The sequence below is a fragment of the Gorilla gorilla genome, chromosome 9 (assembly GCF_029281585.2).
Source record: "Gorilla gorilla gorilla isolate KB3781 chromosome 9, NHGRI_mGorGor1-v2.1_pri, whole genome shotgun sequence".
Taxonomy (NCBI): Eukaryota; Metazoa; Chordata; class Mammalia; order Primates; family Hominidae; genus Gorilla; species Gorilla gorilla.
The window spans coordinates 76,330,888-76,355,011 of record NC_073233.2 but is presented as its reverse complement, the minus strand read 5'-3'; the positions used below and the strand labels follow the sequence as shown (position 1 = coordinate 76,355,011).

General features: G+C 54.0%; 1 protein-coding gene across 1 annotated transcript in view; it reads right to left on the bottom strand.

Annotated features, from left to right (window-relative positions):
• Positions 1-24,124, bottom strand: part of LRP5 (LDL receptor related protein 5) — a 138,109-nt gene that overhangs the window by 17,799 nt on the left and 96,186 nt on the right. Inside the window, exons 10-17 of the mRNA XM_031016247.3 lie at positions 22,667-22,893; positions 21,181-21,365; positions 18,772-19,095; positions 16,246-16,445; positions 8,889-9,097; positions 7,294-7,484; positions 6,399-6,608; positions 2,429-2,554 (exon numbers count right to left, since the gene is read on the bottom strand). Coding sequence (XP_030872107.1) covers positions 2,429-2,554; positions 6,399-6,608; positions 7,294-7,484; positions 8,889-9,097; positions 16,246-16,445; positions 18,772-19,095; positions 21,181-21,365; positions 22,667-22,893 — 1,672 coding nt within the window. The remainder of the gene's footprint in view (positions 1-2,428; positions 2,555-6,398; positions 6,609-7,293; positions 7,485-8,888; positions 9,098-16,245; positions 16,446-18,771; positions 19,096-21,180; positions 21,366-22,666; positions 22,894-24,124) is intronic.

Here is a 24,124-nt window from a genome sequence, read left to right as displayed (position 1 = left end):
GGGGCCAGAGCCAGGGGTGCGCCCGGCTCAGGGAAGGGCTGAATGGCGGTGTGATGGCACTGCTGAGGTGACTGTGGCCGCCTCTTGCCCAGCCTGGCTCCTGCCACTATCAAAGGGTCCATGTCTGAGACCTCAGTGAGGCCCTGTCCTTCTGTGATCTCCCTGGAGAAGAGGCCACAAAAGAATGACAAGCACCTGTGCGGTAAATACACGTCTCTCGAGCCGTGAGGAAGAGGCCTGGAGTTCCCGAGCCAGGAGGGCCAGGGCCCAGGCCAGGGGGCGGTGGATGGAAGGGCATGGCCTCTGGCATGGAGGCCCAAGGCTGCAGTTGGTGCAGCGTTCTGACGGCCCCGTCTCTTGGCCAGGGCAGTTTGGGCATCAGTGGGAGGTGCACAAACACCCTTGGGTTGCAAATCCACCTGAGCTTTTGGGCTGTAACTTGGAGAAAAGCTGCTGAGAAGCTCAGGAGGGGGACAGTCACAAAATGTCCCCTCTGCTTACGGCCAAACTTGAGGTGTGAGGCAGCACCCTGCGGCCCTACTCCCCGAGCTCCTGGGCAGGAGCCAGTCTCTCCAGGAACAAGACAAACTGCTAAAAACAACCGGCACTCCGGGTGTGGTGGCTCACGCCTGTAATCCCTATACTTTGGGAGGCTGAGGTGGGCGGATCACCTGAGGTCAGGAGTTCAAGACCATCCTGGCCAACATGGTGAAACACCATCTCTACTGAAAATACAAAAATTAGCTGGGCGTGGTGGTGGGAGCCTGTAATCCCAGCTACTTGGGAGGGTGAGGCAGGAAAATCACTTGAACCCAGGAGGTAGAGGTTGCAGTGAGCCAAGATCACACCATTGCACTCCAGCCTGCGCGAAAAAAGCCAGACTCCATCTCAAAAAAAAAGGGTGCACAGCCAGTGTGTGCTGCTGTCTGTAGAATGAAGCTGAACCCCCAGGAACTCCCACGGGAGAAAGGGAGCTTAGCAGAGCACAGAACCAACAGGACCCAAGGCCACCTGGAGGCATGGGGGCATAGGAGAGAAAGCCCTGGACAGGCTTCACTGTGGTGAGGATACAGATGGTCACTTTATTACTACTGCCACACCCATGGCATAGCAGCTGGCATTCCTGTGCATCATGTGTCAGGGTCCAGGTGGAGTGCCCTGTTACTTGATGCCCATGACAGCCTGCCAGGTAAGTGCTCTCAATTTCACAGAGGAGGAAGTGGAGGCTCACAGAGATTCAGGCACCAGCCAGGGTCACTCAACTGGGAAGTGACAGAGCCAGGATTTGAACCCTGGCCTCTTTGGCCCTAAAGTCCAGGTTCTTCACTACCCCACTCTCCCACCACCAACACCAGGAAGCCCTAGGGGGAGAAGAGGATCAAGGGTAGGAGGAGAGAAAAAGATAGAACTACTAGGAGAAATAAACAAATCCACCATTAGAGTTGGAGACTCCACACCCCCGTCAATAACTGACAGCTCGAGCAGGCAGTCAGGAAGGAAGGATAGAGACAACCTGATGAGCACTATCAACCAACTGGATCTAATTGATGTTTCTAGAACACTCCACCCAACAACAGCAGAATCCACATTCTTTTCAAGAGTACACAGAACATTCACCAAGATAAACCACATGATGCTGGGAGATAAAACACTCCTAATGGCCAGGCGCAGTGGCTCACGCCTGTAATCCCAGCACTTTGGGAGGCTGAGGTGGGCGGGTCACGAGGTCAGGAGTTCGAGACCAGCCTGACCAACATGGTGAAACCCCGTCTCTACTAAAAATACAAAAATTAGCTGGGTATGGTGGCGTGCACCTGTAATCCCAGCTACTCAGGAGGCTGAGGCAAGAGGATCACTTGAACCCGGGAGGCAGAGGTTGCAGTGAGCTGAGATCACGCCATTGCACTCCAGCCTGAGTGACAGAGCAAGACACTGTCTCAAAAACAAAACAAACGAAGCAAAACAAAACAAAAAGACACAAAAACAACAACAACAACAACACCACACCCAACACATTTAAAATAACAGAAATCATAAAATAAGCTCTCAGACTACAGTAGAATTAAATTAGAAATCAGTTGCAGAGAGACAGCTGGAAAAGCCCCAACTCTTTAGAAACTAAGCAACACTTCTAAATAACACATGAGCCAAAGATGTCATCTCAGGAGAAGTGTAAAAATATTCAAACTACTTGAAAATGAAAATGTAACAAAATTTGTGAGATGCAGGAAATGCAGTACTTAGAGGAAAATTCATAGCACCGAATGCACATAGTAGAAAAGAAAGGAGGGCAAAGGAAGACACAATCAGCTTTGGAAACTGGATGCCACAGGGACTGTGATTTTAAAAGGATGCCAGGCAGCAGCCTAGCAGGCAGAGAATCAAGTACCTGTCCATCACCCCAAAGGAGCACCTAGGTCACACCTACCTCCACAGGTCAGCAGGTTCTGCAGGAGCACGAGGTGGACTGGGCATGAGCACCGTGGTGTCCCATCACCCTTGGCAATACAGATGTGGGAGCAGCCACCATTGTCACGGGCACATGGATGGGCTGCTGCAAAGACAAAACAAGACAAATGGAGGTCAGGCTCTGCCTCCCACCTCAGAGCCACAGCCTGGAGGGTAGGGGCCAAATGAGAACTCATGAGAACTGGCCCTCCTACAGGCCCGGCCTCTCTGGGAGGATCCTCCCACTTATTCCTCTTGGCAGCCTACAGAGTCTTCCTACTGACATGGAAATTGACACACAAATGGATGCTGGAAACAGTTACAGAAGTTGCTTGACATCACAGGCCAGCCTGTCTGCACCAGTCTCTACTGTGCCCATACCATCAGTCTGAACTGCCCACTTGTCTCTCCTCCTATTTACCTACTTTGAGACAGGGTCACACTCTGTCACCCAGGCTGGAGGGCAGTGGTGCAATCATGGCTCACTGTAGCCTTGATCTCCGTGGGTCGAACAACCCTCCTGCCTCAGCCTCTTGAGTAGCTGGGACTACAGGCATGCACCACCATGCCTGGCTTTTTTTTTTGAGACAGAGCCTCGCTCTATCACCCAGGCTGGAGTGCAGTGGCACGATCTTGGCTCACTGCAAACTCCCCCTCCCAGGTTCACGCCATTCTCCTGCCTTAGCCTCCCGAGTAGCTGGGACAACAGGCACCTGCCGCTGTGCCTGGCTAATTTTTTTTTTTTTTAAGACGGAGTCTCACTCTGTCACCCAGGCTGGAGTGCAGTGGCATGAAGCGATCTCGGCTCACCGCAAGCTCCGCCTCCCGGGTTCACGCCATTCTCTTGCCTCAGCCTCCCGAGCAGCTGGGACTACAGGCGCCCGCTACCATGCCCGGCTAATTTTTTGTATTTTTAGTAGAGACGGGGTTTCACCGTGTTAGCCAGGATGGTCTCAATCTCTTGACCTTGTGATCCTGATGGGGTTTCACCGTGTTAGCCAAGATGGTCTCGATCTCTTGACCTTGTAATCCACCCGCCTCGGCCTCCCAAAGTGCTGGGATTACAGGCGGGAGCCACTGTGCCCGGCCATAATTTTTTGTATTTTTAGTAGAGACGGGGTTTCACCGTGTTAGCCAGGATGGTCTCAATCTCCTGACCTCATGATCTGCCTGCCTCAGCCTCCCAAAGTGCTGGGATTACAGGTGTGAGCCACCACACCTGGCTTTTTTTTTTTTTTTTTTTTTTTTTTACTTTTTGTAGAAATGGGGTCTCATCATGTTGCCTAGCTACTTGTAAACTCCTGGGCTCAAGTGATCCTCCCACTTCAGCCTCCTAAAGTGCTGAGATTAAAGGCGTGAACTACCACACCTGGCCCTCTTCCCGTCTTTCATTGTATAAGGGGTTGGATAGTGCCCCCCAGAAAGATACACCCATGTCTTAAGGCCTAGAATCTGTGAGCATAACCTTTTTTTGGAAAAAGGGTCTTTGCAGGTTAAGGATCTCAAGACGAGGTCATCTCGGATGATTTGGGTGGGCCCTAAACCCAATGACAAACGTCCTTATAAGAGGCAACACAGACAAGAAGAAGAGGTAAAGACGCAGACACAAAGGAGATGGACACATGAAGATGGGCAGAGGTTGAGGTGGCGCATCCACAAGCGTGGAACGCTGGCACCCACAGCACTGGAAGGGCCAACAAATAGATCCTCCCTGGAGCCCCCAGAGGAAGCACAGCCCTCCCAACAGTTTGGTCGCACGCTTCTGGTCTCCAGCACATTGGGGGAATCCATTTCTGTTGCTTTAAGCCATCCAGTTTGTGGTCATTTGTTACAGCAGCCGTGGGACACTAATACATATGGGAATTAAAATAGCAAATGGTGCCAGGCGTGGTGGCTCATGCCTGTAATCCCAGCACTTTGGGAGGCCGAGGTGCGTGGATCACCTGAGGCTAGGAGTTGAAGACCAGCCTGGGCAAAATGGCGAAAACCCGTCTCTACTAAAAATACAAAAAAATTAGCCTGGTATGGTGGTGGGTGCCTGTAATCCCAGTTACTTGGAAGGCTGAGGTAGGAGAATCGCTTGAACCTGGGAGGCAGAGGTTGCAGTGAACCGAGATCGCGCCACTGCACTCCAGCCTGGGCGACAAAAACGAAACACCATCTCAATAAATGAATAAATAAAATAAAATAAAATAAAATAGCAAATGGACCAAGTCCCTGGGAACTCGCGTTATTCTATCCAGTTAACCAAATGTGTCCAACACCCAGACAATGAGAAGAAGAGGAGGCAGCTTGGAGGGAGAGCTGACCACACCCAGGTGAAAGAAATGACAGAAGACACTCTGCTCCCCACCCCACCCAGAAAAATTTCACAGTGTCCTTACTCAGTCTCAAGGATTCAGTGTTCGGTTTTTTTGGGATAGGGTCTCTTTGTCACTACCACCCCTGGCCCTTTTTTTTTTTTGAGACGGAGTCTCACTCTATTGCCTAGGCTGGAGTGCAGTGGCGTAATCTTGGCTCACTGCAACTTCCGCCTCCCAGGTTCAAGTAATTCTCCCACCTCAGCCTCCCCAGTAGCTGGGAATACAGGCGCCTGCCACCACACCCAGCTAATTTTTGTATTTTTAGTAGAGACGGGATTTCACTATGTTGGGCAGGCTGGTCTTGAACTCCCAACCTCAAGTGATCAGCCCACCTTGGTCTCCCAAAGTGCTGGGATTATAGGCATGAGCCACCGAGCCCAGCTCGGTCCCTTTTTGTTTGTATTTTTTGTAGGGATGGGTTCTCACCATGTTGCCCAGGCTGGTCTCAAGTAATCCTCAGATGGTTACCATGGAGGGGAGGAAGGACTGTGGTCCCAGCTGTGGAGGCCCCTCCCCCAAGCCCTGGGACACAGCAAGGCAGTGGCAGGCAGAATCCTAAATGCCCCCGTAATTTCCCACCCCAGTCCCCAGCACGGCGTCATGACCTTATGTGGCAGAAGGGATTCTGCAGATGTGATTAAGGTTATTAATCAGCCGACTTGGAGTCTATCAAAGGGGAGGCTAACCTAATCTAAAGGTGGCTGAGCCGAATCACAGGGCCCTTTAGAAGCAAATCAGAGAGACTCAAGGTGTGGGAGGGACTGACGCAGGGAGCCCCCACTGCTGAGGCAGAGGAGGCCACGGGGCGAGGACCTGGGGTGGCCTCTAGGAGCTGAGAGTGGTCCCCGACCAATAACCAGAGAGAAAACAGAACCTCGATCCCACAACTGCTACCTGCTGAGTGAGCAAGGAAGCTAATTTCTCCACAGAGCCTCCGCTGAGGGCCCAGCGTTCCTGACACCTTGATTCTGGCCCCTTGACACCCTGAGCAGAGAACCCAGGTGAGCCACGCTGTGCCTGGACTTTGCCTTACAGAACCGAGAGACAATCCGTGGGTGTTGTCAGGCCAGTGGCTCACACCTATAATCCTAGCACTTTGGGAGGCTACAGCAGGCAGATAGCTTGTGCCCAGGAGTTGCAGACCAGACTGGGCAACATGGGGAAACCCCGTCTCTACAAAAAAAAAATTAGCCAGGTGTGGTGGTGCCCACCTGTAGTCCCAGCTACCTGGGAGGCTGAGGCAAGGCATTCACTTAATTAAGCCCAGAGGTCGAGGCTGCAGTGAACTGTGTTTGCACCAGGGCACCCCAGCCTGGGCAACAGAGCAAGATCCTGACTCAAAAAAAAAAAAGAGTTGGTGTTGTCTTAAAACGCTGTTCGTGGTGATTTGTTCTGCGGCAAAAGAAAACAACCTCAGAGGCCTCGGGACATTCGGACATGTCGCTGAACCCCAGCGGGCAACAGTTGGCATCTGGCAGAGCCTACTGCCTGGCTGAGGCCACACAGGATCTTGCACTGGCCTCCAGCCTCCTCCAGGGGTCAGGTTTAGAGGCCACCCTGCCCACCCCACTGCCAGCCCCCACGTACAGAACTCCTCCAGGCTGACTTCCTCCACCGCATGGATGCCAGTGAGGTGGGCGACACGGCCCTGGATGCGAGTCCGCTTGTCCCCGGTGGTCTTCTCCACACGCTCGATCATCTGCTGCTGGCGGTCGATCCAGTAGAGGTGCTTGCCAAGGACGGTCAGGCCCAGAGGCTGCACGATGTTGGCGTCCTCCAGGGTCAGGCGGTTGGCCCCTGCAAGCAGCCCGAGGGCCCCCCTGAGCGGTGCTGACCTCCAGAGCTTGCCCCACACTCAGCTTGGGAGGACAGAGGTTGACAGGGCTGCCAGGGAGCCTGGGGGATTCCACGCTCTGGACAGGGGTGGGAGCTGCAGCAGAGTCCCTGGAAGCAGGCTGACCCAAGAGAAGCCCTCGGAAAGCCCTGCTCCCACCTGGGCTGGGCTCGGGATGAAGGCCATCAGTTCCAACGGCGGGCCTCGGTCACTGGCCCCTGCAAGCATGGCCCCTCCCTTCACCCATCTACCTCATCATAAGAGGAAAAGCCATGGGGACCTGCGCCCCCTCTCTAAGCACCAACTCTCATTTCTCTCCAGCCCTCGCAGCCTAACACAGTCCAGAGCAGAGCAGCTGCTTGCGCAGGTGCTGGGGGCAGAGGCTAGGCTGGAGTCCTGCTCCATCTCCTGCTGTGGGGCCCCAAGCAGCTCGCTCACCCTCTCTGAGACTCATTTTCTGCCTCTGCCCTGTGGGGCTCACTCAGAACCCCAGCCTACAGCTGTCAGTGTGAGGACAAAACATGCTACACACAAAGCCCCTGGCGCGGCGCTGGGCTCACGGCAGGTCTCGGACAATGTGGCAGCTGCTGCCATTACTGACAATGAAGGCCGGGTGTCTGCGGTTAGGGCAGGCCCCGGGGCGCGTACCTGACAGGTCACAGCTCTCAATGCGCTTCAGGTCCGCGTCCACCCAGAACAGCTTGCCCAGTGTGTTGTCCACCACCAGGGCCACAGGGCGGATGAGGCCAGTGGTGAAGAGGACCTCGCGCTCGGTGCCATCCAGGGCTGCGCGTTCGATCTTGGCTGCCCGGTCCTGCATGTTGGTGAAGTACAGGTACCTGCGGGAGGGTGGCGGGTGAAGGACGGGTGTGGGGATGGCGTCTCCTCGGCCAGCACGGAGCCCAGGGCACCCAGCTGGGCTGTGGAAAGCCCCTGCCTCTCAGGGCTGCCCGAGGCTGACAGGTCACATTCCATACTAGTTGAACAGTGCTCTCCAAATTCCCACTCACCCCAGAACCTCAGAATGTGAGCTTATTTGGAAGCAGGGTCTTTACAAATGTCATGAAGGATCAAGATACGACCACAATGGGTGAGGGTAGGCCCTAAATCCAACTGAAGTGTCCTTCAACGGTACAGAAGAGGCCACGCCATGTGCAGCCAGACGGAGAGACTGGAGTGACAGGACCACAAGTCAAGGGGTGCCTGGAGCCACCAGAAGCCCAAAGGTTCCCTCAGAGCCTTCAGAGGGCGCAGGGCCCTGCCCACACCTCGATCTCGGGCTTCAGCCCTCAGGAACTGTGAGAGAACAAGTGTCCATTACTCTCAGCCACCTGGCTTCTGGTAATTTCTGACAGCAGCCATGGGAAACAGATGCAGGCCCCCTATAGCTGCTAAGTACCCCAGAGCCCTGGCCGTTGGGAGACCAGCTCGGCTGGCTCCTGCACAGCTGCCTTATAGACCCGGGGCTTCCGCCCACCAAGCCCCCCGTGTGCTGCAGAGGCCGCACCGCTGTGGCCATCACTCCTACCAATGAGGAAACTGAGTCTCCAAGAGGCTATGCCACCCGTCCAAGGTCACGTGGGCAGTAAGTGGCAGAGTCAGGGCTCAATCTCTGGGCTCCTGGCCCAGGACCTGTGCTGGCTGTAGCTCCCGTCTTCATGCCAGCCCCCCAGCTATCTGAGGAAGGCCATCGCGCTCCTGTCCCCAAACATTCCCGTGCTCAGTTTGGAGCCTGAGTTTCATGTCACATGGGTTTCGGTCTCCCTCTTTCCCTGGCTTTTCCCTCTGGAGACCTCCAGGTCCTGGGTGCCTTCCCACCAACCAGAAGCTCTGATGACCAACAGGTGGGAGCGTCAGGGGCCTCCGGGAGGAAGAAGCCCAGGAGCTCCCTGTGTTGGAACAGGAGTGAGTCAACAGGCAGCCCCCATGCCGTGGAAGGGATTTCTGCACAGGGTTCAAGTTTAACAAGGATGATACAAAACCTATCGACTGCAACTCCCGTCGGCCAGTGCTGCCTTGTAACCTCTCAGCAGAGCTCCCCCTTCCCTTCCAGCCCTCGGGGCTTTCTGCTTTCCTGGAGGGGCTGTGAAAGAGTCTGTGTTTGCTTTTGGGATCCTGCAAAGCCACCCATTGGATCCCCAGGGTGGAAAGTCACCCCAGCCTGTGAGAGGCTGGCATTCGGCGGAAGACACGGCGGGCACGCCTGGGCGGGCAGCACCCCCACCCACCCGTTGGCCTCCTACCCTCGCTCCGCGTTGACGATGATGGCCCTGGGCTTGTCGCGGTCCCCATGCAGCACCACCCCCATGGCTTCCCCGCTCAGCCTGTGGACGTTGATGGTATTGGTGGCCTCGCACGTCCAGAACAGTGTCCGGCTGTAGATGTCGATGCTGAGGTCGTGGGGCTGCCTGTCTGGGTTTTGGCCTTGGCTCAGAGAGGTCAAAACAAAGGGCTGTAAGACAAAGAAACCAAGACTCCTGAGCACTGGCGGAGACCCCCGGGCACTGGCGGAGACCCCTGGCACTGGCGGAGACCCCTGGGCCCTGGCGGAGACCCCCGGGCACTGGCGGAGACCCCCGGCACTGGTGGAGACCGCCGGGCACTGGCTGGAGAGCCCTGGGCACTGGCTGGAGAGCTCTGGCAGGACAGCAGAGGCCACAGTTCTCAATTTTAGCCTGAAAGTCAAATCCCAGTATTGGTGTGGGGGTCTCTCCTCTCCAATCAGCTCCTAACTACGTGCCCGCCTGAGTATGCCAGAGCGATTAGGACAACAGCCTCTGGAAGAGCTCTTGCTGCCTCGGACTTCAGGCCTCCTCAGCCACCCGCCGGGCACCCAGCTGTGCATCGCTAGACTGGCGCTCCCATGAAGGCCCCGCTGACAGTCGAGAAGGCATCCAGGACCACGGGGCCCTTCCCAACACATCCCTGTCTCCTCCACCTTCCAGGACTCAAGCTTTTGGACTGCGGCCCTCACGTCCTGTTTTCTCTGCAGGGCACCAGGACAGACAGTTTGGGGGCCACCCCTTACAACCCCTTCCCCAACGGAAGGAGGCCAGGTGAGGGGAGGGCAGGTGAGGGTGGGGGTTAGGTGAAGGTGGGGGACAGGTGAGGGTGCAGGGGCGGGTGAGGGTGGGGGTTAGGTGAAGGTGGGGGACAGGTGAGGGTGCAGGGGCGGGTGAGTGGGGGAGGTGAGGGTACAGGGGAGGTGAGGGTGGGTAGGGAAGGTGCGGGTAAAGGGGTCGGTACAGATGTGGGGGTAGGTGGGGCTGGGGGCCAGGTGAGGGTGCAGAGGCAGGTGAGTGGGGGATGTGAGGGTACAGGGGAGCTGAGGGTGGGTAGGGAAGGTGAGGGTAAAGGGGTTGGTACAGATGTGGGGGTAGGTGAGGCTGGGGGCCAGGTGAGGGTGGGTAGGGGCAGGTGAGTGTGGGGAATGACTCAGAGCCCCTCTTGGGAATGCAGGGCAGCCACGTCTCTCAGTGACTCTCAAGGACTCTCCGTCTCCACACTCTCTGGGGTCACCGCCCAGGAGATGCTCGAGCGCTGCCTAAGCCCAGCCCACCCTCTGCATCTCAAGGATGAGCCTGGGCTTTTGAGGCCTCCGACACAGCATCCCTTCAAAGGGATCTTACTGAGCTGACGTAGGAGGAGAGGACAGCCCAGAAGCCTACTGCCCGGGGGGATCTGGTTCCTTTGGGTTACCCTGAAAGACAGCTGCATCCAAGTTCCCGAGTGATTTGGCCTGGGGCAAATGGGGCCTGGAGCACCTGGGCTCCTGCCACCCAGGCCTGAAGGAAAAGCTCCCCTCCCTCTCCATTGAGTCAGAGGGAATCATCTTAGGATGGTGCTCTGATAGTAAGTCTTTTCAGACTTTCTTTATCTAGCTCTTTCAGCAGTTAATAAAACAGGGAGGCAGCAGTGGCTCACACCTGTGATCCCAGAATGTCGGGAAACTGAGGTGGGAGAATCACTTGAGTTCAGGAGTTTGAGACTAGTCTGGGCAACATAGCAAGACTCCATCTGTATCAAAAAAAATTAAACCAACCAAACAAAAAAAACACTAGCTCAGTATGGTGACGCACGCCTACAGTCCCAGCTATTCAGAAGGCTGAGGTGGGAGGATCGCTTAAGCCTGGGAGGCCGAGGCTGCAGTGAGCTATGCTCATACCACCATACCCCAGCCTGGGTGACAGAGTGAGACCCTGTCTCAAAAAAATACAAATAAAACAAAGTCTCTAAGTAGATAAAAAGAAGCGTCTTCCCCGGGCCCAGTCTCTTGGACCCAGATGGAAAGGGTGCCTCCCCCATATACACACATACACCGCACACCACACACACACACACACACACACACACGACACACACCCCCCCAGATGGAAAGGGTGCCTCCCTCCCCCATACACACACACACACACCACACACACACACACACACACACACACACACACACAGCCTTGCTGGGCAGCTGCAAAGACATCATCACTTTCATCTGGACACGAAGGATCATGTCTCTTTGTAGATAACAACATCCACGTCACTACAGAGCTGTGGACCCTAGGAGGCCGTGTGTCAACGCCAACTGAACAAATTCCTTCCTAAAAGCCACTAGCTGTGGACCCTGGCCTGGTACAGCTGCCGGGCTGAAAGACAAGCAAGATTCCAGCTACCCTGGCCAAAATCAGGCTCACTGTGGAGGGTGGGTCTGTGGGAACCAGATGCAAAAACAGACTTTGGGACAGCAGTCTGGAGAACCACCATCTGAGAAACGTGTACTGTGTGACGTGACACCCTGGCCACACTCCTCCCGGGCATAAAAAACAACACAGCAAACTTTACACGGCTGGCCAGTTTCATAAACCCTGAACTCTTTTTTTTTTTTGAGATGGAGTCTTGCGTGAGACAGAGTTTTGCGTGAGACAGAGTCTTGCTCTGTTGCCCAGGCTCGAGTGCAGTGGAGCGATCTAGGCTCACCGCAAGCTCCGCCTCCCGGGTTCACGCCATTCTCCTGCCTCAGCCTCCCAAGTAGCTGGGACTACAGGTGCCCGCCACCACACCTGGCTAGTTTTTTGGTATTTTTAGTAGAGACGGGGTTTCACCATGTTGGCCAGGATGGTCTTGATCTCCTGACCTCATGATCCGCCCGCCCTGGCCTCCCAAAGTGCTGGGATTACAGGTGTGAGCCACCGCGCCCGGCCCCTGAGCTTTCATTTTAATGTAGTACAAATACTTATGGCTAGTGCAAACTTTCTTACCAGAATCCTATGCAACACCACAAACACGCCTTTTCCTCACTAGTACAAAACCTTCACCACGGAAGGAAATGTTCATAGTGGCCTTATTCATGACAACCAAAGGTGGAAGCAACCTAGCACCCGTGGATGGATAAATAACAAGAAGTGGTCCGTCCATCCATACGATGTTTTTTTTTTTTTTTTTTTTTGAGACAGGAAGTCTCACTCTGTTACCCAGGCTGGACTGCAGAGGCACAATCTTGGTTCACTGCAACCTCTGCCTCCCGGGTACAAGCGATTCTCCTGCCTCAGCCTCCTGAGTAACTGGGATTACAGGTGCGCGCCACCACACCCAGCTAATTTTGTACTTTTAGTAGAGCCAGGGTTTCACTATGTTGGCCAGGCTGGTCTCAAACTCCTGACCTCAAGCGATCTGCCCACCTCGGACTCCCAAAATGCTGGGATTAGAGGGTGTGAGCCACCGCGCCCAGCCTTTACAACGGGTTATTATTCAGGCTTTAAGGAAGGAAATTCTGACACAGGCTATAACACAGATGAACCTTGAGGACACCATGTCACATGAAAGAAGCCAGTCACACAAGGGCAAATATTGGTATAATTCCACTTACATGAGGTACCTAGAGAAGGCAGAGAGAGATAAAAAGTAGAATCGTGGCTGTCAGAGGGAGATGAGGAGTGTGTTCAATGTGGACAGTTTCGGACATCTGCCGAGAAGGTGAAGTAGTCTGGAGATGAATGGCAGTGATGGTTGCCTCGTGAACTGACTGAATGCCACTGAACTGTCAACTGCAGAATAGGTAAAATGGGCTGGGTGCGGTGGCTCGCGCCTGTAATCTCAGCACTTTGGGAGGCTGAGGTGGGTGGACTGCTTGAGTCCATTTCAAGCCCAGCCTGGGCAACATGGTGAAATCTGTCTCTATATAAAATACAGTTAGCCAGGTGTGGAGGTGCACAACTTGAGCCTGGGAGGTGGAGGCTGCAGTGAGCCAAGAGCCCACCATTGCACTCCAGTCTGGGTGACAGGGCAAGACCCTGTCTCAAAAACAAAAAAAGGCTGGGCACGGTGGCTCACACCTGTAATCTCAGCACTTTGGGAGGCCGAGGCGGGCGGATCACCAGGTTAGGAGTTCAAGACCAGCCTGGCCAACATGGTGAAACCCCGTCTCTGCTAAAAAATACAAAAATTAGCCGGGCATGGTGATGGGCACCTGTAATCCCAGCTACTCGGGAGGAGGCTGAGGCAGGAGAGGCGCTTGAACCTGGGAGGCAGAGGTTGCAGTGAGTTGATACCATGCCACTGCACTCCAGCCTGGGCGATAGAGTGAGACTCCATCTCAAAAAAAAAAAATTAAAATGGCTGGGTGTTGTGGCTCATGCCTGTAATCCCAGCACTTTGGGAGGGTGAGGTGGGAGGATGGCTTGAGTCCAGGAGTTGAGACCAGCCTGGGCAACATAGCGGGTCTCTACAATAAAAAAAAAAATACAAAAAATCAGCCAGATGTGGTAGTGTATGCCTGTAGTCCCGGCTACTAGAGAGGCTGAGGTGAGAGGATCACTGGAGCCCTGGAGGCTGAGGCTGCAGTGAGCCATGATCGCACCACTGCACTCCAGCCTGGGCACTGGGGTGAGACCCTGTCTCAAAAACAACAATAACAAAACAATTAAAATGGCAAATTTTATGTTATGTATATTTACCACAATAAAAAATAAAAACAATTAATAGAAAACAAAACCTCGGCCAATTGGATGATAATTTAGACACCATCTTTTGGGGGAGCAGGGGGACTCCTAATAAAGAATCAAAGCCAGAGTCCACGGAGCGGGGAGGCTACAGGAGGCTGGACCTTAGCAAAAGACACAGGAGGGGAAAAGCACATTTTCCAAATTAAGTGGAAAACCTTCTGGGTCTTCTTCCAAGTCTTCATCACTTCTGCCTAGCAGACACCATAAAAGAACGCAGCTCCAATGAGACTCTAAGTCAATGTACGCCCAGGAGCTTTCTCAGCATCGGAGCCACATCCATCAATTAACACGTCCCTCTCTCCAAAGGACTCCACGTGACAGTCACCTGTGGCAAGCAAGATGAAAGGAATCCATTTCCACCATCCGCACCACAGCAGAGGCAATGATCACAGCTGCCCAGGAGAGAAGCTCCAGGGAGCCGGGCATGGCTCTGAATTTCAATTTGGCTGACTTTTGCCATCAACCAAGGACACAGACCTCACAGTACAACGTAACTAGAAACTGCTGCAGGAGGAAGAATCTGGTGGAAAGGGGCATCCAGCCTGTCTGGACGGCACCAGCCTTCAGATGGGGAGCACAACAGCGAAACCAACGACGGACATGGCGACCCATGTGAAAGTCTCTCCAGGCGCTCAGCCTCTCTCTGCCTCAAGAAAGTACCAAGATTTCACCACAATAACACAAGCTCCCACACCAACACTCGGTGGAGAAAGTGGCCATGTGGCTCTGTAGGTTTTTTTTTTTTGAGACGGCATCTCGCTCTGTTGCCCAGGCTGGAGTGCAATGACATGGTCTCAGATCCCTGCAACCTCCACCTCCCAGGTTCAAGCAATTCTGCTTCAGCCTCCCGAGTAGCTGGGACTACAGGCGCATGCCACTACACCCAGCTAATTTTCGTATATTTAGTAGAGATGGGGTTTCACCATGTTGGCCAGGCTGGTCTTGAGCTCCTGACCTCGTGATCCACCCACTTCGGCCTCCCAAAGTGCTAGGATACAGGCGGGCTCTGCAGTTTTTGTAAAAGAAGGCTGCTTAGGAGCAGGCCTGTCCTGGAATTCTACACTAATGAACCTGTTGTGCCCCATGCTGCAAACTCCAGGTGGGCCTGAGGCCGCCGTCAGCACATCATTTGTGGAACAGGCCACACAAGCCTGACTCCGCAAAGTGCTCACTTCCGCTACAGCTCTTGTTTTTCTATTTTTTATTTTTTGAGACGGAGTTTTGCTCTTGTTGCCCAGGCTGGAGTGCAATGGTGCGATCTCGGCTCACCGCAACCTCTGCCTCCTGGGTTCAAGCAATTCTCCTGCCTCAGCCTCCTGAGTAGCTGGGATTACAGGCACCCGCCACCACACCCAGCTGATTTTTGTATTTTCAGTAGAGACGGGGTTTCACCATGTTGGCCAGGCTGGTCTCGAACCCCTGACCTCAGGTGATCCACCTGCCTCGGCCTCCCACAGTGCTGGGATTACAGGTGTGAGCCACCGCGCCCAGCCTAGCAGTTGTTTCAAAAATGCAAATCTGGCCAGCCGTGGCAGCTTATGCCTGTAATCCCAGTTACTCAGGAGGCTGAGGCAGGAAAATCACTTGGAGGCAACATAGGAGGCAAAGGTTGCAGTGAGCCAAGATCATACCACTGCACTCCAGGCTGGTGACAGAGTGAGACTCCATCTCAAAAAAAAAAAAAAAGCCAATCTGTTCCAATGCAATGATGTATTAGGACAATTTGAGCACAGCACGGTTTCACATTTGCTCATGCACAATTTCCTCCACGAGAAACATTAAGCGAATGCAAAAAACTACAGCCGGCAGGGAACTGCGCAGGGTCACACCCATACACACACCTCCGTCTCTGACCTCCCTGGGGTCACTGCTGGGGCCATGACCCACTCTTCTCCACGCCTGGGGTGAGAACTTTCCATTTGATTTCCCACAATCTTGCTTCCAGTGTTTCACAAAAACTCACGCGCTACACCCTTCCACACTCATAAGCCAACTCCAGATCTTCCCAAGGTGAAGCGCCGTATTTATTGCAGCATTAACGTTTACGAATGCACAGCATTGTGGGATATAGCTAACCATTTAATGTGCAAAAGGCACTCTGCTATTTCCCAGGTTCCTCTCTTTTCTTACATGTCATTGATGGAGATTTTGAGGGCTGTGCCCTGGCCCCGCTTTCCCTATGAGTTGTATCATTTTTACTGTGCGATTTTGCATAGGTGACTTTCAGAAGAGCATATACTGCATTGTAGCAGAAATGACTGTACAGTTCCCACAAAATAAAGGATAAACCTGGATTAACCAGTACCAACTACCCCTGCATGACACACGACCATTTTCTTTCTTGAAAAGACAAAAGTCCTGTGGGGTCTGACCCCACCATGACTACTTAAACAACGGGGAAACCCAGTTTCTACATATAATCACAATCTCGGGGTTCCACGCATCTCAGGGTCATACCCTGTGACTACATAATCGAAGCCCAAGTCATCATTCACCCAGAGCCATCCTCTGTTTCCTCCCTCTGCTAAGGACAGGGGCAGCAGCCTGGAAACCAGCAAGAGGAGCGCCTTGGGAAGCACACCCCGCACCCTTCCCACGGGGCACCTGCCTGGGTCCCGTCGTCCTTGGCTCGCTTGATGTTCTGGCGCCCATCCACCCAGTAGATGAACTTGTCCAGTGGGTCATAGTCGATGGCTTTGACGTTCCTCAGTCCATGCAGGGGCAGGATGAGATCCGGGCTGTGCTGGTCGTCCGGGATCATCCGACTGATGGCAGATTTCTGGCTGAACAGCAAGAAGGTGGTGGGCGCTAGAGGAGGCAAAGACAGGGCTGCAGGTGGGTGTCTGTAAGCCACAGAGGAGCTGGAGGACGGGATAGTACGCCACTCGACAACAGACGGCTCAGCATCTGCCCCGCTGGAGGTCCACGGGAAAGACGGGGGGACCAGGGCTGTCTCTTGGGGGTGCGCTATGGGGAATTTCACTCTCCGTGTCATATGTGTCTCTGCTGTTTCAAAGTACATGTGTTATTTTTGAAATAGATCATAAATTTATTTTTCTTTTATTTATTTATTTTTTTTTGAGATGGAGTCTCGCACTGTTGCCCACGCTGGACTGCAGTGGTGCTATCTGGGCTCACTGCAAGCTCTGCCTCTCGGGTTCACGCCATTCTCCTGCCTCAGCCTCCTGAGTAGCTGGGACTACAGGCGCCCGTCACCACGCCTGGCTCATTTTTTGTATTTTTAGCAGAGACGGGTTTCACCGTGTTAGCCAGGATGGTCTCGATCTCCTGACCTTGTCATCCGCCCGCCTTGGCCTCCCAAAGTGCTGGGATTACAGGTGTGAGCCACTACGCCCTGCCATTCATTCATTCATTCATTCATTCATTCATTCATTCATTTGAGACGGAGTTTCGCTCTTGTTGCCCAGGCTGGAGTGCAGTGGCACAAAATGAGCTCACTTGAAACTTCCACCTCCCAAGTTCAAGCGATTCTCCTCCCTCAGCCTCCCAAGTAGCTGGGATTATAGGCATGCCCCACCATGCCCGGCTAATTTTGTATTTTTAGTAGAGATGGAGTTTTACCATATTGGCCACGCTGGTCTTGAACTCCTGACCTCAGGTGATCTGCCCGCCTCAGCCTCCCAAAGTGCTGGGATTACAGTCATGAGCCACCGCGTCCAGCCCAATAAATTTATTTTTAAATGATGAAGACTTAAGACGGAAGGCAGGTAATGGTAGTGAACACTGGTGGTGGAATGTAGTGAAACTCATACCCATGACTGTGTGTGCGGTTTGCTATGTGCCTATGTGTGCACCAGTGAACTGCGGAAAACCGGGCAAAGTCAACAAGCCCGAGAGAAGACACTCCTCGAGGGTGTCAGTGAGCAGCACATGCCACCACAAGGCAGCCCCAGAATCAAGCTGGGCCTCCTCTCAGTGCACTGGTACCAGGATCCGAAGAACCAGCTCTCTAGCAGGACCAGAACATCCGTTGGCCTCTCCCTCTCAGCAGCTAACAGAGTCTCCTGGCCTGAGTCCTGCCTGGCTTCAGAAGCTGTGGCACTTCGAGCGCACCGTCAGCGGGCTACAGTGGCTGGTCTGAAATCCAAGTCGTTGCACCAGGTACTGCCGGCCACAGGACGGGGACTCTGAGTCATGGCAACCCCTCCTTGCCGTGGGTTACCTGCACCTCCATTTGGCTCTCTAAGGTCATGGCCCCAGGGAGGGATGGTGAGCAACAGGACCAAAGACAGCCCAGGTATGGGAAGTCCCAGACTCTGGCCCAGGCCCATCTCCTGCCAGCCTGGGCCTCGAACAGCCCCTTAACCTTTGCAAGCCTCAAGTTCCCCATCCATGCAGCTGGGACAGGCAAGACCAGCCCCGCCTGCGACCAGGTCTGCGTGAGACTCCAGCGGGGCCTGGATGACAAAGAGCTTTATAAACTATCAAGTTCTGCGTAGGGAATCATAACCAGCTCGCTGCTGATGTCATGGGGGAAGAGCCCGCCAACAGGAAACACCTGTACTCCAGAGGGGCCATAGGAAAGTCACTCTTCTCATCACTGACATGAGAACAAAGAGGCCCACCTGCTTCCGAAGGTCAGGGCAAAAATTCCCCAAGCTGATGCCAGGCTGCCTGGCAAGGGTTCAGGAGCAGGGACTCTTGAGCCAGCCTGCCACAGTCAACCCCGGCTCAACCCACCCCAGTTGTATGGCCTTGGATGGGTTGCCACACCTCTCTGTGCATCGGGTTCCTTGTACATGAAATGGGACCATGCTACTCCCCACCCTCCAGGCTTGAGGAGTAAACGAGCGCTATGGAAAGCACTCAGCACTGTGCTGGCAATATGAGCAAGCACCCTTCCCCTGTGACTGGTTTTCACACCCAAAGATCCTGCCCAGGACCTTCCAGCTGAGGGGTTTTGGCCATTTATCTATGTCCTGATGAAGCAACAAGTCCATCCAGCCTGGACCTGGACCCCCAGGTAACATCATGCAGCTTGTGCAGTGCACAACCTACCCAACCATCTATGTACACCCAGGAACCCCAGATGAGAAGCTCCTTTCAGCTTCAGCTCCCAGAACCAGCCTGATCTAACGAGGCAGTGAGGTGCGGGGGACCATGAGGCACTTACGGCTGCAGTTGCGGCTGCTGGGGTCCAGGGTGTAGTGTGAGGCGCAGCCGCAGCGGTGGCCGCCGGGGATGGCAAGGCACAGCTGCCCACACTGCCCGTTGTTGTGCATACAGTCATTGAGGCCATCCTGGCGGGAGGAGTGGAACACCAGGATGTCCATCACAAAGTCCAGGTGGCCCTGGATGAGGGTGCGGTTCCGGCCGCTAGTCTTGTCGGCCCGCTCAATGCTGTGCAGATTCCAGTCCGTCCAGTAGATATAATCGCTGTACTGTGTCAGACCGAATGGGTGCGGGAGGTCGTCGGCAATCACGACCCGCTCCTGACCTGCATGAACACACACGGGCACGGTGTCAGCAACGGCACAGCCAGGCCACAGAGCACACGGTGCCCTGCGGGGTGAGCCAGGGTTCAACCCTGCAGCCTAGCGACCACGTGAATGCCTTAAAGTGTTTGGCCACCTTGGAAAACCAGCAAGATCCACTGAAGCGCAGGCAGGATCTAGCAAAATTAAGTGACCTGGCTACAGTCACACAGTTGCTAAGTGGCAGGGCCAGGATTACCACCCAGGCAGCGAGACTCCAGGTTCCTGTTCTCATCATGTCAGGCCTGGCTGTGCATCCTTCACTCCCACAGCAATGAGCCCAGGCCTTCCATATTATTAATCAAGCACTCAGTAAACATCCGGAGCGTTTAAGTCCAAAACACGTACAGCGGAGTGACAGCCAGGCTGCAATGCACATGGCCGCCCTCACTGGCAGGGTCACATGAGTTTCCAGGGCTTTTGCTGGTTTTCATCTGAGTCTGTCCTCACTCCGGGGTGATTAATGAGCTTAATCATTTCAGGCAACCACAGCTGTGCTGTGACTGGTTTCTCGCCTGGCAACAGGTTTGCATGCGGCCTGGATGAGCTGGGTCACGGGATGTGCTGCAGAGCTGGGTGACGGTCACGAAGTCACATGCAAACCTTGCTACTGGCCTCACAAGTCAGGGTGCACCCCACCCCCATTGACAACCAGGACACGGGGTTCAACTGCCAGCTCTGCCTACACAATACCTGGGACAAGGCATTCAGCTGGTCGATGCCCTAGCCTCCTCATCTGTAAAATGGGCACAACCACACCCAGTGCAGATGGCGAGTAGCAGAGGCAGAGGTCAGAAGCCAAATTCTTGCTGCCCTTCCTGAGCGGTTCGACATGGCTGACGTGCTCAGAGGCTCTCCTAGGGCCAGGGTCACTGAAGGTCCCTCTGCCAGGGGACAAAAGTCAGGGCTGCCCAGGTGACCCTCTCCTCCCTTGTCTGCCCTCAAGCCAAGGGGTGCCTGGGGACTTGGAGCCTCAGAGCTTCTTTTTCTTCTTCTTCTTCTTCTTTTTTTTTTTTTGGAGACAGGGTCTCACTCTATTGCCCAGGCTGGAGTGCAGTGGCATGATCACAGCTCACCACAGCCTCAACCTCCTGGGCTCAAGCAATCTTCCCACCTGAGCCTCCCAAGTAGCTTGGACTACAGGCATGAACCACCATGCCCAGCTAATTTTTTAAAAATTTTTTTGTAGAGATGGCGTCTCACTACATTACCCAGGCTGATCTTGAACTCCTGGGCTCAAACCATCTGCCCGCCTTGGCCTCACAAAGTGCTGGGATTAGAGGTGTGAGCCACTGCCACCTGGCCCTTCAGAGCTTCTGCCCCTGACCTTCCAGTCTCCCAACTTGGCAGGGGGGATGGGGGTTCCTTTGTTAAGCACAGTGGCCCCTGTCACCTGCCATATCACCCAGGACAGCTAACTACTCTAGCAGAACAGAGTGTGCGGTCCCCTGTTCTGGGTTCAAATCCTGCTCCTGTTGCTGTGTGACTTGGGATAGGTTTTTTTCAAACTTCCCTGAGCCTCATTCTCATGATCTGGAAAAAGAAGATGAGAGCACTAGCCCTGGGGTCCCGGGCGTGTGGACACTCCCAGCACAATCCTAGCACACGGTGGGGCTCAGGGCTGGGTGGGGATCAAGTGCTGGCCCTGGTATCTCTGGGGGATCCTGAACTCACCAGCTCTGTGACCTAAGGCAAGTCATGTGACTTCCTCAGGCCTCAGCTTCCCCAGCAATGAAAACCACCATGTGTGGTAGGGTCAAATTAGAGTCCTGGCACAGGGATTAGCTGGGACCTAGTGCCCAGCAGGTGCACAGGAAACAGCTGTCACCAGAGCCTCTCCCGACACAACTGCAGCAACGGCACTCAGGGGTGGACGGGGACAACTCCCACAGCACAGGGTGAGGCTGCTGGGCAGTCGTGGGTGTGGCTACAGCTCCTGCCAGGTCGGGGAACTTGCAGGCCACAGGGTACGTGCGGCGAGGCTGGGAGGTGGCCAACGCCTGGCTGCCCCGCCCTCCATGACCAGCAGGCTCCGGCCCGGCCCTCACCCAGCATGTTGGACGACTCGATCATGTTGGTGTCCAGGTCGGTCCAGTAGAGGCGCTGGTCAGCGTAGTCAATGGTGAGGTCGTTGGCCCGGCCCACCTTGTCCACCAGCGTCATGCAGTTGGTCCCGTCCATGAAGGCCCGCACGATCCTCGGCTTGCCGCCCCACTCGGTCCAGTAGATGTAGCTGGAAGGCACAAGGGAGAAGGGCAGGCTCAGTGAGTCCGCTCTCACCGCAGGACAGTGGGTGGCGGGGGGACGCAACTGTCCCCACCTCTTCAGCTCAGCCCTCCCCGTCCTGGAGAAAGCCACACGCAGGAAGCAGGGAAGGGCGAGACCCTTGCCCCCTGCCACACACATATCCCTCCAGGGGTGGTCACTGTGCCACCTCCCTGAATTCCCACAGTGGCTCACTTGTAAGGTGAGTAAATACCCATTTACGGACACAAAAACAGGTGCACAGACAGGCAGGGTGAGTGTGTGCTGGAACATCCACCTAAGCTTGGCCGGATGTTGGGGACACGGCAGAAACCAGGATGGATACAAGCACATCACAAAACAAGACCTCAGGGCAGGGGAGGCCTTGCGGGATCCGGATGTAAACTCGGCTCTGGGCTCCTCCCCCAGCAGCCCCTCCTTCCCTCTTCTTTTAGCAGATCCAGAAGAGGAAATGCACATCCTCATTCCAGAATTTTCTAAGTTTGGCCTGCCCTTGCTCTAAAACCTGGACCTCTTTCTGTTGTCCTGCCATCCTGAAGTCTTCCTTCCTTCCCTAGCAGAACAGGGGACAGGCAGGGATTGGGCTGCTGCACACATCACAGGTGCTTTACGGGGTGAGCACTGTGTCCACCGCACAGAAAAGAAAACTCAAGTCCAGAAAGACGCCCCACACATCTGGGGCCTGTCTGAACCCCATGCCCAAGGCAGGGCCCCCAGGACGCCTGGCAGCTCAAAGCACATTTGCCTCTCGAGGTGGGTCCTAAGCTGTGGCTCAGCAGCCTCCAAGAGGCCATTTCGGAGGAGCCTGAGGCCCGGGGACCTCAAAGTCAGTTCTGGATCATGGTTTTGGCAACAGAGTGCAAAGCAAGGAGGCCTGGTTGGGAGCCTGAGACGGCACTTCCTGGCCCAGCTCTGCTCTAACTGGTTATGTGACCTTAGGGAAGTCAGTCAGTTTCTCTGAGCCTGTTTCTGCATCTGTAAAATCGACACAGTTACCCGCCCTATGCAGGCTCCATGGACGCTTCGGTGAGACGGCCCAGGTGAAAGCAGCCAGCACTGTGCCTGATACAGCCTCAGCACCCACTCCACGAAGGAACTCCATGACCTCTGAGGGTCCTACCAGTCCTGGCCACCATCAAGGCTAATGACGTCAGTACAGCTCTAATCACCGAGGGCCACACGGACAGCCTGCCACCTTGCCCAGTTGGCACCCCCGCACTGTCTCATACGAGGTGGACACGAGGACGCACAGTACAGGCAAACCCTTACCCCTTGGTGGGATCCAGGGCCAGCGACCTCGGGTTGTCCAAGTCCCTCCACACGAGGACTTGCCGGAACTGCCCATCCAGCCGCGCCACTTCGATTCTGTTGGTCCCAGTGTCGGCCCAGTAGAGGTTCTTGCCCATCCAGTCAACGGCCATGCCCTCGGGGTAGTCAAGGCCAAATTCCACCACATGCTCCACCGAGCTCCCATTCATGAAGGCGCGGCTGATGGTCTGGCAGCAGGTGAGGAGGAAAAGGGCCACATTTTAGGAACCAGCATCTTTTTTTTTTTTGAGACGGAGTTTCGCTCTTCTTGCCCAGCCTGGAGTGCAATGGTGTGATCTCGGCTCACTGCAACCTCTGCCCCCTGGGTTCAAGCGATTCTCCAGCTTTAGCCTCCCAAGTAGGTGGGATTACAGGCACCCACCACCACGCCTGGCTAATTTTTTTATATTCTTAGTAGAGATGGGGTTTCACCAAGTTGGCCAGGCTGGTCTCGAAATCCAGACCTCAGGCGATCCACCTGCCTCGGCCTCCCAAAGTGCTGAGATTACAGGCGTGAGCCACCACGCCAGGCCAGAACCAGCGTGTTTTGTAGACATCTCCCGAGACGCTTGGCCACTGGGAGCAGCTACTGAACACATTCTGGACCAGATCACCAGCATTCAAGTTTTTAAATGAATGTTTGAAATGCAGCAAGACACCTTTTTGGAAAAAGCAACTTGGAGATTTTATATATATTTTACATAAAATAATATAAATGTATATTTATAAATGTATATATCATATATTTTAAAATATACATTATATATTTATAAATGTATATATATTTTAAAATATACATTATATATTTTAAATATATATTTATAAATACATATTATATATTATATATTATTTATAAATATATATTTTATATATGTTTATAAATATATATTTTTTATATTACATATGTGTGTGTGTGTGTGTGTGTGTGTGTATATATATATATATATATTTTTTTTTTTTCCCCCCCAGACAAGTCTTGCTCTGTCGCTCAGGTTGGAGTACAGTGGAGTAATCTCAGGTCACTGCAGCATCAACCTCCTGGGGCTCAAGCGATCCTCCCAACTCAGCCTCCTGGGTGGCTGGGACTACAGCTATGCACCACTACGCCCGACTTATTAAAAAAGTTTTTTGTAGAGATGGGGTCTCACTATGTTGCCCAGGCCGGTCTCAAAACTTCTGGGCTCAAGTGATCCTCCTGCCTCAGCCTCTCAAAGTGTCGTGATTACAGGCATGAGCCACTGTGCCCGGCTGTAACCAGCACATGCAAAATAAAAGAACAGTTAAGCCTAAAAGCGAACATCTGTGCAGTGGAGTATTTCATACGTTTAAAAGATTGTGCCAAAGAGTTTGTCACAGCGTCATCAAATACCTGTTGTAATGTCAAGTGAAAAAATCAGGATACAGAATTCTGCATAGCAT